At 46.2% G+C, this 16,468-nt stretch overlaps 1 protein-coding gene across 1 annotated transcript in view; it reads right to left on the bottom strand.

Moving 5' to 3' along the window:
* Positions 1 to 16,468, bottom strand: part of LOC119394197 (myosin heavy chain, skeletal muscle) — a 68,508-nt gene that overhangs the window by 48,600 nt on the left and 3,440 nt on the right. Inside the window, exons 2-5 of the mRNA XM_049416021.1 lie at positions 16,086 to 16,165; positions 13,034 to 13,104; positions 9,337 to 9,594; positions 2,915 to 3,054 (exon numbers count right to left, since the gene is read on the bottom strand). Of these exons, the coding sequence (XP_049271978.1) occupies positions 2,915 to 3,054; positions 9,337 to 9,594; positions 13,034 to 13,104; positions 16,086 to 16,165 (549 nt within the window). The remainder of the gene's footprint in view (positions 1 to 2,914; positions 3,055 to 9,336; positions 9,595 to 13,033; positions 13,105 to 16,085; positions 16,166 to 16,468) is intronic.

Genomic DNA, 16,468 nt, shown 5'->3' with positions numbered 1-16,468 from the left:
CTCCTTCGCTCGCAGTTGGAGCAGTTCGATCCGCACTCAGTGCAGCAGCTTTGAGCTGCGGGGGCCCAAGGCGGCGGTTCTTTGTTTCACGGGATGCGTCAACATGGCGGCCCTTCTTCGTCTCGGCGCGGCGGTCAACATGGCGGCCCCTCCGCTTCGCGGGGGCAAGGAAGCCGTCAAGATGGCGGCCCAAATTCGTCTTTTCAAAGGCAACAGGGAGTGTTTAGCTCATTTCAGCAATTTCCGCCGTCGTTTTCCAATCCACATTGCTTCCGATGCGGTTCTGTTCAGCATCTAGCGAACTTTCCACAGTGTCCTGCTTGGAACCGCACTTGTTTGGCGTGCGGAAAACTTTGACATTTTGAACCAGTATGCAACTCCCGTCCTGCAAATTTTCCTGAAGCAGTTCCTTCTGCTCCTTCGAGCACTGGCCAGACCAATACGGTCACAGTTTTAAACGTGGATAGCCTCCCCGGAACCCCGCGCCGTGGCTTCTGTAGAGCATGTTCCTTTGTCTTTTAGATGTGAAGCATCTTATGGCGGAGCTCAATCCGGTCGTGGTGGTGGTGTGCGGCGTGACCACCCTTACTGCGCACGCGCAAACCTTCTCCACTTCCCTTCTCCACTCCCTCTCTCCCCTTTCCCTCTCCACATCACCTCTCCCCTTCACTTTCCCCTCACTTCCCTTTCCCACCCGCTCTACACTTCACCTCTCCCCTTCAATCTCTCCTCCCCTCCCCTTTCCCCCTCTCCCATCCCCCTCTCCCCTTTCCCCCTCACCACTCCACCTCTGAAACGCGGGCTCTACATGCCGAAACAGTGCTTCGCATCGCCTCATGGTACCCTTTAGCGGGAGATGGTGTGATTTTTTGGTTGATACCGGTGCTTCAGCATCCTTACTTAGTACCGAAGATTTCTACAATAATTTTCCTGGGATTCACTTGGCGAAATCGAATTTTCGTCTTCAGAATTATTCTTGGCATGTCATTCCCAACTGCGGACAGTTCATTGCCAACATTTCTTACGGTGACACCAACGCTCCGGTCTTGTTCCACGTCACTCCGCGTGGTCCATCACTTCTTGGCCATGACGCGATTCGTGCTTTGGGCATCAACATCTGCGGTGCCACGATGTCCTGCTTTCCCTCGGGAACCGGTGCGACTTTGCCAGCGACTACAGCAGTGACTCTTTGTTCTTCTTCCAAGCCAGTTGCTACTTCCCCTGCAGTTCCTCCTCCTGTGTATGCTCCGGCTGGACCTTCTGCATGTGCACAGCGTTCTACAGTGCCTACATCTTCTACTTGTACTTCACCCGTGCCTGTGCTTCCATCGACGCTGCCAGTTTCGCCCCTGTGTGGTGAATCTGTCTCTGGCTGATGCCACTGCCGTGTTCCCTGCCAGTGTTTCCTATGTGCGTCCGACAGTTACGCCTCCGCAAGTGCCTCCCTATTCCAGCAGAACTTCTTCAAGGGGGGGAAGCCTTCCCAGCTCATCGAGATGGACCAAGGATGAAACATCGTCCTGCAGTTCATGCTACGAACTCGTGCAAGGAGGCAAGGCCATCACCGCCTCTCATCGTTCTGAGCGTCGACACAGAGTCCACCTCATTCTTCAAAAAAGCGCCGCCTCAGAAGGAAGCGAAAGAAGACAAGACGTGCTGCGGACTCTGTTACGTAACATGTGTTGCATTCTAACAGGTGTGATTAGTGTGCAGTGTTCAATGCCTTAAGACATGGACTGACCTCTGTGTGCATTATCATGTGTCATTTCTGTGCAGTGTTTAGTGCTTCATAAACTGACTTTCTTTCGAGGAGGGGATGGTTGTTGTGTTGTGATTGTATTCACCAGTTCACCAGTTTCAGTTTCACGATTGTTCGTGATGTGTTTTCAGCAGTTCCGGTTTCTCAATTGTTCTGCGAGAATGCCAGGGGGCACCGCTCTGACATGCATGTTTCAACAGGCGACGTGTAAATAAAGCAGAGTGTGTGAAGAGTAGTCTTTGAGTGCGGACGTTTCGTTCTTCTTCAGTGCTTCGCGCCAAACCGCGTGTTGTGGCAGCTCCGCGTCCCAGCCGGTCTTCCTCGACTGCCGCTACATCGGGACTTGCCACCCACAACACAGCAGAACAGCCTCTTGTCAGGTGTCTGAACGGCAAGGCAGCCATGGCGCCATAGCTGCGATTAATGCTGGCCAACACTCCTAGGTTTAAATGCACATATATACCCCACAAAGTGGACAGGAGGATGACCGCCGCCATAGCTCAGTGGTAAAGCATCGGACGCGTTATTCAAAGGTCACAGGTTCAGTCCCTGCCTGGGGCAAGTTATCTTTTCGTCCACTTTACTTTCTTCACATTTATATGCTAATTACTACAGATAACACCGCCTATACTTTCCTTGGCATTATTGTCTGTTAGTTCTCATTAATATTTTCTCAGTAAATACAAGGTTCGTTCACACTAGCTGCGAGTCCTTCTAAATGAGCGTCATTGAGTATTACCATATTTTTCACATTTTACATCGCGCTTACTCAGCTACAAGAAGAGTTGTCAATGTCCGGATTCATAAATATGAGCATTGAAACTCGTCCAGTTTGTGCACGATCTCATACAGAGTGCGAAATGTCATTTCGCGAGCCAGAAACAGATTGACCATGTAAGCGATGAATGAACATGCGCGAGCAATTTTATTGCCACTGCTCATGTTGATATATTCGTTCTCTTAATCTTTTTAATGGGCCTTCCAGAAGTGATCGAGACCTGATATACTGCCAATGTTGAAGTTGCGGTAGCATGTATTCCTTTAGCAGAAGCTGTCTCTAGAAGCTAGCAGAAGCCAATGCAGGTAGTAGTGTACTAACTACACATTAGCAGACAATAATCAAGCAGCACTGAAGAATGCAACGAAGAAGCTCACCAAATGGGCACGCTGCTGCGGAGACATGCTGCTGCGCTTGGCCGGAGTCTGCGCTCCTGCAGGAGAGGCCGTGAAGCTCTCGCTCTTTCTGCGCTTCAATGTAGCGACGCAGAGGAAGCTCTCCTCTTCCACATTGGATGCTGTAATACAAGCAAAAAAAAAAAGGAAGTCTATGCAGGAGAAATGTTGAATATGTTGAATAGTGCATAAGCATTATACCGAATTTAGTAGTTGCGAGGCCTACACTATGCCTCGCAACTACTACGGGTAGCACCTTGAAACGGATAACCGACTGTACAATGTGGAGGTTTGCTGTTTACAATTTACTTTGTTATATTAGCATGTACAGCTTGGCACATAAGCTTGACTGTGTGGCATATGTTTAGGCAAAGTTTGTTTGAGACTTATGCTTTCCCGTATTTACTCGAATCTAACGCGCACCATTTTTTTCGGTAAAAAGAGTCCAAAAATCGCATGCGCGTTAGAATCGAGTACCGAAAAAAAAAAAAGAGAAACTCTGTTATCATATTGCCATCGGCATTTCAAAATGGCCGCCCCCTACGCGTCTTGGCCATTGTTTCAGTTCGTACGTGTGCTCAGGAGCTCGTCATCCCATTCTGCGTTCGTATCGACGGCATGGAAGTGCCGACTCTAAATACTCGACGAATGCACCACGATGCCACATTTAAAAGAAAAGTTATTACATGTGCAGAGACGGACGGAAATCGGGCCGCATCGCGGTCGTTCGGAGTTCCCGAAATTTGCGGGCGAGACTGGCGCAAACAGAAGAAGATTTTTTACAGCAAAGCTTCACGAAAAGGCTTCAGTGGACCAAAGCAGGGCCGGTTTCCCGAAATCGAAGAGCGTTTACAGCGACAAGGTGTTGTCCAATAGCGACGAGGACTGATCCATTACGCGACTCGTATCGCCGCCGTAGTGGTGACAGTTTAGCGGCAAGGCCCGCTGTTTGACTGTGTGTTTTATTTTTTGAAACTTCAGTTCTTTAAAACCCAGATACTTGTTCTTCGGAATGTGCGAAGGTTGACTCCTACGGACTTTTTCTTGTTCTTTTTCTCTCACAAAAAATGGGCGCGCGTTACAATCAATGTTTTACTTTTTTTCTCTTTTTTTTGGTCGTGGAAAACGAGTGCGCGTTACAATCGAGGGCGCGGTAGAATCGAGTAAATATGGTAATTAATAGCTTTCAGTCCAATAATTCCGAAATTGAATCTTAAATGCTGTAACCTGTCATACAGTTAACGCCAGCGATGTCAATTATGAACAATTTTGGCATCTCTTCAAAACAGCCGCCTAAAATCTTAAACTAGCATGCCATCACAGTGGAGTGCCACGAGATCATCTGTGCGCAAGCTTTGGTGACATCAGAGCACATTTTCTGAATCGAGGCCCTGCGTGCGGGAAAGAATTGAACAGTATGGGTGCTGTGGTGTCTGTTAAGGTGTGGTGTGCCATGCACATTTTCCTGCCAAAGTATTTGTGTACAATGAAACAACATGTGACACACCTGCCACCGAGAAAAAAAAAAGTTTCTTGCAAGTTCCTACGCAGCCATATACAGTATAACCTCATTACAACAGACCTTCATAGTGAAGAGGATTTCGGTCGGTTGTAAAGGAAGTATGTAAAATCCAAGTACTGTTACAACAGACTTATGTAAACGCTTATGGGTCTGTTATAACCGGAGACAATTACGAGTCACAAACATGGTCTTACTTTTAACAGGGAACCAAAAAAAAATGCAACTTTTGGAAATTCTTATTTTCAGTTTCTGTAGCCCTTTTTACATCTGGTTCCAAAATATCTTCACTGAAAACTACGTAGAAGTGCTATAAAAATTGTTTTTGCGTCTGCCGACTTGCCAAAAATTGCGGAAATAGCAAAGAAGAAAAAAAGCAACGGCGCAACCGGGCGCCACCATTATTGGGCTCGTCGCAAAGAGCATTTCTCCGTGTTCAAGTTCTCCGTTTCAGCTAGCTCTTCCATTCAGTAACAAGCGTACAAAAAACACATATTTGAAGTTCAATTCAAAGCCTCCGATTGGCGGCTTAGTGGCTGTCGCGAGGTCGTGGCTGTCGAAACTTGTGCTACTCAGCGACGCAATCGCACTCGTTCTGTGTTCACGGGTCGACGATAATTTAGAACGCTTTAGTTTAGCAGCTGCAAGCGGAAGCTCAATCATCAGATTACGATAGCGCGCCGCACTCGTCGCGAACATCGCAGACGTGCGTTGACTTGTTGGACCCGGTGTTTGAGGTTCTTCTTATCAGCACTTCGAAGCTTATGATGAAGACCACCGTGGGACAACTCTTTGTGCTCGCAATCGAGCATGGCGTACTTTGAAACATAGGGCACCGCGGCCACACACATCGCAACCGAGCTTTTTACTCGATGTCGTGGGTAGGCCTAACTCCACTCACGGTGCCGATGTACGAGACAAATCCAAACTTTGTGGGCAAGAACATCGCGCTAGCGGACATGCGAAGAAGCCGCAATGTCCTTCGTTGAAAGCAACAAATCGCATCGCCAGCTGGCTCCTCAGAACCGTTAAAAGAGATTTTGTGTATCGGCAGCGGACCCGCTGGCCAAGCTCGCCGCGCAGCGACCGCTCGGAGAAGCGGTGGCAGCGGCTAGCAATTTTACGCGTCAGCGTCCCAAAATGCAACACCAAGCACCCTGCGCCGATTTTTTTGTCACTACAGCTAGGCATAGCTGATCACTGACAGAGCGGAGATCGGCGGCCTTCGTTCTTAAATCGGTACGTCGATACCTGTGGCGTGCTGTTCCCGTCCCGAAAGTATGCCAAGCGATGTTGAAGTCTTAAGTTATTGAATTTGGTATGTCCGTGGTAGAAAAGTCCGCCCTAAAGGAGTCCGACCACCTTGCTGGCCTGACATTTTAGTCAATTGTATCCAAATGTCCGTTGTACCAGAATCCGTTGTAAACGAAGCTCAATCAATGGAACAAATACGAAGGTCGGCATAACGCCGCAAATTGGTATGTAATATCCGAATGTCTGCTGTAAACAGATCTGTTTACAGCAGGTTATGCTGCACCACAACGAGGTTATACTGCACCGCCACTGGCGAAAGCAGCCAGAACCTTCTTGAGAGCAGCACGATAACAGAGCGAGTGGGGCGAGAAACAATAGCCCCCGTCCGGCGGCAGTTGTGTTGTGTGCGCCCGTCAAACTCCTCTGCAACATCGACTTCCACACAGGGACCTCTATCCGCGTCATACTAGTGGTGATGTTGCAAGGTGGCGTCAACCCTGATTAGCACTCGTGCTTACATTAAAACAAGATTAAAATATCCTAAAGCCACACGTATCAAAGGCAACGTTTGCCACTGATAATCAGTCAGAAGAGCTTACAAATGCAGGATAATCAACACAAACATCTCAGGTATGCTACTTCGGTGTTCGGGGTCCTTTAATATCCGCGTAAATACCACGTGCACAACACCCTAAGAGAGGGATAGAAGATGCCAGTCTTCGCAGATGCCAGTCCCAGAGCATACGGTGCGTGCATTTACGTACGAGTGAACTCGCAACCCGACACATGTTTCGTACGACTCTTAATCAGCAAGGGCCGACTTGCCCCCTTGAAGATGGTATCGCTTCCTCGCCTGGAGCTCCTAGCATGCACCATCGCGGTGCGGCTTATACGCTATGTGCAAAGGGTCCCTTTTCTCCAGCACGCCGCTGTTTTCTTGTGGACAGACTCGCTTGTGGCGCTAAACTGGATAAGAAGTACAGCAACCAAATTAGAACCATTTGTAGCACAACGTGTAATCGAAATCCAGCAGCATACCAAACCTTCACAATGGTTTCACTGTAACAGCAAGGAAAATCCCGCCGATGTTATAACTCGAGGACTATCACGCTCTGACCTCACCAAATCATCGAAGTGGTGTAATGGCCCAGCCTGGCTTTCTGACAACACCAGATTTTTCGAAGGTATAGACATCAACCAATCTAACGCAAATATACTGTTAAATGTGCCGGAGCAACCGAAGAATGATCAAAGCTTGTCCACAGGATCTACGTCTGTCTGTTCATCCGCCATTAGTGTTCGCAAAAACGTCGTGCCCCTGGAAAACTACAGCTCTCTAACAAGACTGCTGAGAGTAACTGCATGGATCCAGCGTTTCAGCCGCAACACAAGACGCTTCCCATCAGCACCTGGACCTCTTAGAGCGGAAGAATTATTTCAAGCTGAACGTTATTGGTTGCTCATATTGCAGGAAGATTCGTTCCCGATTGAAGTTAGTGCGCTCAAGAAAGGCCAGCCGTTGCCTTCAACATCCCCTGTGCTTCGTTTGTGCCCATTTATGGATGAGAACGGCCTAATTCGCGTCGGTGGGCGACTCCAAGAGCTGCATGCTGAACAGGACATTCGTCACCCCATTTTGTTATCAAGCAACCATAAGCTCACCAGCCTGCTTGTTTCAGCAGCACATTTGCGTACGATCCACGGTGGTGCTGAAGCAACTCTCACGGAGCTTCGAGAACGCTTCTGGTTATTAAGAGGGCGCCAAACAGTGAAGAAAATCATTTTTCACTGTAGAATATGCAAACGATGGAAAACGACAGTGGAGACTGCACCCATGGCCCCACTTCCATGCGAGAGAATTACAGAAACCAGCCCCTTCGCGGTCGTTGGACTTGACTACTGTGGGCCGCTGTACGCAAAGTCAACAAGCAGTTCAACAAAGGCTTACATACTTTTGTTTTCGTGTGCCGTTACACGTGCTGTTCACCTTGAGCTCACGTCGGACATGACCACCGCCACGACTTTGCTCGCTTTCCGTCGTTTCGTCGCACGCCGCGGAGTTCCCTCAATAGTGTACTCTGACAACGCCCAGACGTTCCGAAGTTGTGCTAAGTCGTTTGGATCTGCGCTACCTGCTCTTCGAGAGTACGCCGCGGAGCTCAGGGTACAATGGAGGTTTATCGCAGAACGAGCTCCGTGGTGGGGCGGATGGTGGGAGCGTCTCATTCGTACAACAAAGGGAGCTCTCAAGAAATCGCTTGGACGCTGCAGTCTTAACGTGGAAGCCCTCACAACGATACTGTGCGAGATTGAAGCAGTGATCAACAGCAGACCGCTGACCTACCTCGACAGTGAGCCTAACGAGCTACAGCCCTTAACACCATCGCATTTCTGGATGGGTAAACGCAGCATATCATTACCGCAACAGATCTGCACATCAGAGCCTCATACCTCGGTTGATCTGCAACAAAAGGCTCGTCATCGCCAGCGTGTAACAGTGGAACTTTGGAAGAGATGGAAACGAGCGTACCTGCTATTGCTGCGTTCAGCACACAATCGCCCGACATGCCCGACAACAAAACTGCGAGTTGGTGATGTAGTGCCCTTGCAAGAAGACACTGCACCGGCGACATCATGGAAATTGGGCAGAGTGCTTGAGTTACTGCCAGGGAGAGACAATGTAGTGCGCACTTGCTCCGTTCGTCTCGCCAATGGTTCTGTTGTGAATCGCCCGGTACAAAGGCTCTGCGCGCTAGAAGCCTCTGATTCACCCTGGCCCGCCCCGGATGATGTTGAAAAATAAGCCGGAACGGAGCAACAAGAACGTGCGGCACCCGAGGGAAGAGGAGAAAGCTGAAGTGTGCGAGAGCTCGGGACAGGATTGAGCGGCAGACCGTTCGCCATGATTGTAGATTAAAGAAGCGTCCCTCTCTTACCGTTCGGGAGCCAGTCATTTCGCAATAGAAGGGTCAATAGACCGCATTTGAAGTTTAACCATGATTACATGCCCTTTATCGGATACACCATATACACTCGCTGCTTTTAGGTCACCGCAACATGTCCAGCGACCTTTACAGTTTCCAATTTCACTCGGATTCAGAACTTGAGTGGTCTTGCCCACTCAAGTTGCAGGTTTGGTCCCTACCGGCGGCAAGTTGTCTTTTCGTCCACTTTACCTTCTTCAGCTCTACATCAGAATTACTACAAGACAGTTAAAACAGCACAATTAATGTCCCCTATGCCTTCATTATCTGTTGGTTTTCATTAAGGTTGTATAAAACAAAGAAACAAGCCCTTACAATACCCTTCGCTTGCTCAAAGACGGCAATTTTCTGGTGTCCTTTTTACAATTGGAAGACTCGAACTTAGGTATGGTCAGAAACGGCCCAAACACCTTTGCAGGAACTTTTTCATGAACAGAAGTGTTTCTTGAAACATGAGAACATTAGTAAAACGGTAGGAGAATTGTGAATTTCGAAACATTAGAGAAATCGTGGAAAGGTGGGCAGGTGTACATATAATTTTTTCATCGACTCCCCTTAAATAATGACATCTTGACACAATGACATACCCAAGACCATGCATTATCAACATATTTCAGTAGTGAAAAAACAAATTTGCTTCTACCAACCTTTCAGATAGGCCGCCAGGTTTTCGAGGACATCATCCCCTGACCTCACGATCTCAATGAGGTCTCTGATGCAGCACTGAGTTGCCTCGTCCAGCTTGAGAAGCGGAGCCACCTCGCTGGTTGGGCTGCAGCTCGTGACCCGCAGTGCCAGAGCCGAGAGTGCCAGGACCGAAGTGGTGGCCAACTGAATGTCGTTGTACCGCTCTCGTCTATGGACTCCCGACGAAAGGAAGCGCGCTGGCAGACATGAGTGATACTCTGAAACAACGAAAAACATTTGAGCTGATAGCGTGGGACCCCCAAATCATCAACAGACCAACTGACGTGTTGAGCATAAGTGTGTAAATTATTTTAAGGGTTTAAACATGAGCACTGCTACACATAGCAGAATCCCACCACACTGCACCTTAAAGGACCCCTGACACCAAAATTGAAACCTCGAGATCTTTGTGTTGTTTGACTTTCCTGTATACGGGGGCACATCTGACCGATTATTAGTGACGAACGTTGCCTTTAAGATATCTTAATTTGGTTTTAAAGTAAGCGTGAGTGCTCACTTGAGTTGGCTGCACCTTGCGACATCCTGGTATGACGTAGATAGAGGCCCCGTGTGACGTTCCAAGTGTAAAGCAAGTATTGTGGACGTCACAGAAGGTTTGCGGGGCGCACGTGCACAATACGACGACTGGCACCCGGCGAGGCCTATTGTTCCGCACCCATCTGGCTCTGTTGTCGGGCTGCTCTCGAGGTAGTTTTCGTGAGGGGACACGCGCTTAACAGGTTTAACCCATACCGAGGCACCCACATACTTTCAATCTCTACCGCGCTCGGGGCCCCGATTTGAAAACCGCGCTGTCAACGTCACCACAGCTTGAGTGCACGTGGTCTTTGACGCTCCCCCGCATGGGGCGCCAGTTTCTTGTGGTTTTTAGGCGGGCGTTTTGAAGTGATGCTAAAATGGTCACAATTAACTACGCTAGAATTAGTTGTACGATACGCTAGAGCATTTACGATTTAATTTAGAGATTACCAGACACAAAGCTACAAATTACAGCCAAAAAGTCACCAACAAAAATTTCGCTGTCAGGGGTCCTTTAAAGGGACACTAAAGTTAAACTGAGTCTGCTTATATTGATAAATTGTACTCCGGGAACTCCAATGTCGTTAATTTGACCATCATATGTCGACTATTAGTGGAGAAAAATCGAGGTCAAAGTTCGATTTTTAAGTTTCACGCCAAAATCTTCACGCGTGACATCACAGATTTCAAAGTATTTTTCGTATTTTGGACAATTTCTCAACAGTTGCTGTTGAGCGATTTCAGCAACTGGCCTCAGCGAATACTGGAACTTGGTATGTTTAGTTTATGGACCCTTCAGAGCAAAATCTGCACCATTTTAGCGATAAGAACCCACGTAAGACCTAGTAGATGCAGTCAAAATCTATGGCGTCACGGCGTTTATGGTAATTTCAAGGTGGCATCGCCACCCGCATTTTCTTTTTGCATGTTTTCTCTCTTACCATGCATCTTCCCGCAGCAAGAATGGCTTTCACGGTATTGAGAGATTTTAGTTTGCTAATACACGAAAAATCTTTTGTTTTTAGTGTCCCTTTCATTAGGCCACCCATGTTTTGGGACGTCGCTAGTGTGTCTGGTTCGAGTGTCTTAGTATTTGTACTGGAGAAAATGCAAGCGGCTAGATTTGTGGCTACAGCCAGCAAGGCAGAGTTTAAGAAAAAAAAAAATGAAGTGCGACCCTTGCAGGCTACAACCACACAATGCCTAAGGATCATGGAAGCGTTCATAGTAAATTTACAGCGCGAAAAAACGAGAGACAGAAGAAGAAATACTACACAGGACAAGCGCTATCTGGGCATACGATGATAGTTAATACAGTTTCTGTTTGGTTTTTGTAATGAGTTTTTACCTTTTCATCCCCTCATATTCACGTGATACGCAGCAATGTTATTTAAGCATGGGTTATGTGCAATAAATGTTGTAGTTGGCAGTCAGGGCTTGTCCTGTGTAGTATTTCTTCTTCTGTCTCTCGTTTTTTTGCGCTGTAAATGTACTATGAACGCTTACCAACTAGTCAGGCTTAGCACCCTTTTGATCATGGAAGGCAGAACGTAGCCCTAACTGCTTGGCCTGGGGAGAAAAATCAGGGCTTGGGAAAAGGGTAACCTACGAGTGCCTGCAGCTCCCTCAGTTCTTGCCCATTTGTCTGTCTAGCAGGCAAGCTGCACTTCTTGCCAACCGAAAAATTTAACTCCACTATACACACAAACCTACTGCTCTTCTGAGACACCTCTGCATTGTTTCGACACTACAAAAATCAAAGAGCGTGTGAACTTGTTGAGGCTGCACACATACATAAAGAATCTCAGTCGTGCATCAGAGTCCCCTCCGCGACTCTGCATGAAAAAGAGTTATCTTGGACTTGCGTGAAGGACGTGCCATGGTTGATTAGTCTTCAGTTTTTGTTGATTTGGGTCCTCACCATTCTCTCCTCCGGTCTTTTCCCCCTGTCATGCAATTTTTCTTGCCCTTTATAATGGTTTGCTTTTTTGGAATAAACCTTCAGTTGACAGTCGGCGTTTGTCCGTGCTTCTCTTTGTGTTCTTGTCCGTTTTTTGCGCTGTTAAACCATTAACCTTTACCAACTGGCCCAACTTACCACACTTCTACTAATCTATGTAGTTGCATTTCGCCCATGGAATTTCTGGTGAGTGCTATCAACAGCCTTCGAAAAAAAAAACGTGCAGCAAGTTACCGATATTGGCAGCATGGCATCGGGGCCATGCCACTGCCTCTCGTTTCATTTATGTGCCACCGTATTAACAGTTCATTTGGAATTTGCATAGCCATGCCTTAATTATCAGAGCAGTTTAGCTTGCTCTACATTGTTTCAATTATTTCGCTGGCAGCATACGAACCCAACCAATCGTCGGGTATGCTAGGCCTCTAGCATAGTGGATCTTTATCGCTGAAAGATCTACGCCTCCTCAAACTCAGTGTGGACAAATGGTAAAGCCTGGAAAATCTCTCCTTTAAACTTTGGAAGAATGTTTACAGTTTGCGCGAGTACGAATAAGTATGCATGCAAGCAAGCACAGCTGCTGGAGCAATCTCATTTTAAGTGCTATAGAACGACACAAGTTGAGCTAGTTGGCACCGATTTACGATAAAAGAAGGTAGGCATAAAAACACTGACACAGGAGAACAGAACAAGGCAGCACAAACACCAACGTTCGTGTTGTCAGATTTATTCTGTGGCCGATCACGCTGGTCGGCAGACTCTTGTAAAAATTTTGCACAGAAGACTGTTTACGTCTTCACTGACTGAAACGAGGCCGTTAGTGTGGTTCAAAATTTCACTCCATTTCTGTTCAGCAGTGCTTTTTGTGGTGTCTCATTTCATGTTACTAATCTTGAAGCCTCTGTTGACTCCCGACCAGTTTCGATTTCTCGTATGTCAGAGGGCCACACGACAGTCATTACCTGTAACCTACTGTTACACACTCCGATTAAAGAGACCTCCCCATTTTCAGCCTGGTCTGACGTGCCAAACGAGCACTCTGGAGCTACGCACTTTTGTGTATGCCGGACGGTGTATACGGCTGGAAATACAAAACTATCTCTTAGTAAGCAGAAGGCATGCACTACTGTGTGCCGTTGCTTAGACTGTAAACTCACCGCACAGCTGCTTTTCAATGTTTGGGAACGCTTTTCCCGGCTCAACATTCTCAATACTGGAGGTCTGGTCCCTTGAAAAAGAAAAAAAAGAAATTAACGAAACGGCGCTAAAATAAGATTTCTAAAAAATAAGTTCAGTAATGCATAATCACAAGAAGGCATACGGTCACATAAGCAAGAGGTTTCACGACATATTTGTATTAAACTTTGGATTCCTAGATTCCTGGACACACTTCCTGGTAGATGCTACAGTGACTGTGGATGCTACTTTCGTGACAAATACTGAAGCAGCTCGTACTGCAAGTATTGAGTGTAGAACTGCAAACAGCCAAGTTGTCCAAACTTGTATTCCAACAATAAAGAGTCTCAGAAACGGGGGAGCCAGTTAGGACACTACCACACAGGCATACAAAAGAATGCAACGGGCATACACAGTAGTTTAAATTTTGCTTCCTCTAAATCTCGCCAGTAGCACCACTTGATACTATTTATTACTACTATCCCAATATATAACGATATAATATTCCACGCACATTAAATGAATGCATTATGGGAGTACAGTTTCTCAAGCGTGCCAAGTTGTGCTCGAAACCAGAACACCGTACACTCAGCGAATGTCGCCAAGGGATTCAGTTCTCATGTTATGCTCAAAAGCATCTTCCAAAAACTCAAGTTCCGAAATTTATCAATTGTAGAACTACAATAATGGAGTAATATAACAGTTACATCATTCTTGCCCGAGCAGTACAGCAAGTCATTCGGGGGATCACCGACATAAACGTACGGCATTGCGAACAAGCTTCAAATGGTTAATGACGTACAGTTACGGTACCGTCTTGAAAACCGTGCGACTTTTTCAACTCTTCTGCCCAGCAAAATTGTCACCCCGAAGGGCTGCAGGGTATTTTTTTGCTATGGTGCCACTGACCTTCCATTTTCATTCCAAGGTTTGTTTAGGCTGGCACATTTACTACTGCTCGCAGATCTGCACAGGCGTACGGCGGAAAGTTTGGTTCCGTCTTGTAGGCAGTTTTTGTTTGTTGTCCTTGCAAAAACATGAGTCAATATGGTTTATAATCTCTCGAAGGGTAACCACGTGATACTAGCTCATTTATTAATAATAATTGCTGGGGTTTAACGTCCGAAAACCACTATTTGATTATGAGAGGCGCCGTAGTGGAGGGTTCCGGAAATTTTGACGATCTGGTGTTCTTTAACGTGCACCTAAATCTAAATACACTGGCTAGCATCTTCGCCTCCACAGAAAATGCGGCTGGGATTCGATCCCTCAACCTGCAGGTCAGCAGTCGAGCACCATAACCACTAGACCACTGTGGTGGGTTACTAGCTCATTTATTGCCCAGGGGAAATATTTCTGCTGTTCATAGGCGGGCGAAGGTAAATACATATGATGCTGTCATGTACGAATGATGCCACCGTGCCTGCACATTTTCTCGTTGGTATGTACATTTTTCCGAGCCTGTGAAATATTTATTCATCTGAACAGACTTTAAGCGATAACACGTTGCTTATTTTTATTATTCAGGAATAAACAGTGCATCTATACTTATGAAAAATCTTTTTTTTCATGCTCATACTAAAAAAGTTGAGTAAATTTTCTAAATAGGTCACTGAAGATTTCAAATATCCAATAAAAAAAAATCAACCCCGAGGGGTTACATTTGGTGAAAAATTCCATCCTCAAATATTTAACCGAGACAGAAGCCCGCATTGTAGAGCCACACAAATAACTTACAACAGCGCCACACAAGCACTTTCGATTATAATGTGGGCCAATTTAGATCAGATATTCTTGATCATAAACAATGGCCACTGCTGCACAGTCAATACCAATCTTTATCGAGTCTGGTGCAGATATCGGCCAAATCATGATGCACAGGTCGGAATCGTGTGATCCCGATTGAGCCTGATCGCTATTAACCGCGACCGTGTAGCAGCACCCGATCTGGATTGAGTAATCCGGATTGGTCCCGATCACGATAAGAAGTGCCGATGCGATACCGGTAATACAAAACCACAGCTTATGCTCTAACAATTATTGCTTTGCAGAGATACAGTTCTGAAAGAAATCCCGAGTACTTTAGAGGCTTCCTGACAAAAAAAAAACTTTCCGGTGGGTTGATGCTAAAGAACCTTAGGACTAACTGTCAATGTTTTCTTTTTAGTTATGTGTAATCTAAGAAACATTTCATGAACGAGGGATATTGCTATAAATGAAGTTTAAAAAAAAAAGTGGCAAAGTCTTACTGTTCACTACAGATTTTTCAGCTAAATGAAACTGCTCCGTATTCTTGAGGACTCTAGAATCCTTTGCAGGTGCATGAATAACCAAAGCAGCCGTTTGCACTACAGGTCATACAAGCAGTCAGGCAGAAAAACATTTGAATTTATTCCATTCAGAACTGCAGCTGCAATTCTGAATAGAACGTTTTGCAGCTGTACAACAAATTTAAACACACATACGTGCACATACACAATGCTAGTGTGTTCAATTTAAGAAGCAAACAAATTGTTGCACCATGTTTCAAATGGAACTTCCTGTACATGACATGCAAGAGGATAACTTCAGGAAAAAGAACGATTTTAATGAGACATTTCGTCAAGATACAGATTCAAGAGTAAAAGTTAATTTTGGGGTTGCACATGCCAAAACCACAATAGATAGTGAGGTCTGCATTAGAGGAAAACTCTGCATTAAGTTTGACAACCTCCTTTTCTTTAACACGCACCTAAATCCGAGATGCACTTTGCTGCCACTGAAATGCGGGTGCAGTGGCAGGGTATTGAAGGAACGTCTTAAGTAGCGCGACACCATAACTGCTACGGCAGGTGAAGAATTAATCTTTACCTGCCCAAGTAGCTTTCAGCCCACGATTTCCTTTCATCTATGGAAACCGTTTTAACGAGTTAATCTTATCTGAAGTATTTATCTTTGCAATCTTTGAGATACATGCAGTAAAATTGCACATCTTCTCATCAAGCTAGCTAAAGCTACGCAGAAGCCTCAGCACTGTGTGCAAGCAAGACTCACATTGTGGACAGGAGCTTCAGTAGCTGCAAGCCGTCCTGCAGGTCAGAGACGGCCCGGACCTTCACATTGTAACAGGACAGCTGCGTAATAACAAAAGTAAAGAGCATTAGTAGTGCACCCCTGTTCTCTCATCTTTAGACAAAACAAAGCTCAGGTGTCGGGGATTGACACGAAAATCCAAGGAGAAAAAAGAAACGAGCTTGTCAGCAGCTTAATGCATTACACAAACTGTGCTGAAAGTCGCAAAAATAAAGAAATGCAGACACCGTGAAGTTGCCAGCAATTTAGTCAGAAAAGCAGGAAAGGCAAGGACAACTTGATTGTGGAATATATTTCAATCTCCTGAGGATGAATTTGCCTTCAAGCCACATGCATTTGTATAA

This window comes from Rhipicephalus sanguineus, chromosome 5, assembly GCF_013339695.2.
Source record: "Rhipicephalus sanguineus isolate Rsan-2018 chromosome 5, BIME_Rsan_1.4, whole genome shotgun sequence".
NCBI classification, from domain to species: Eukaryota; Metazoa; Arthropoda; class Arachnida; order Ixodida; family Ixodidae; genus Rhipicephalus; species Rhipicephalus sanguineus.
The sequence above is the reverse complement of the archived record's forward strand: the minus strand, read 5'-3'. Positions and strand labels throughout refer to the sequence as shown.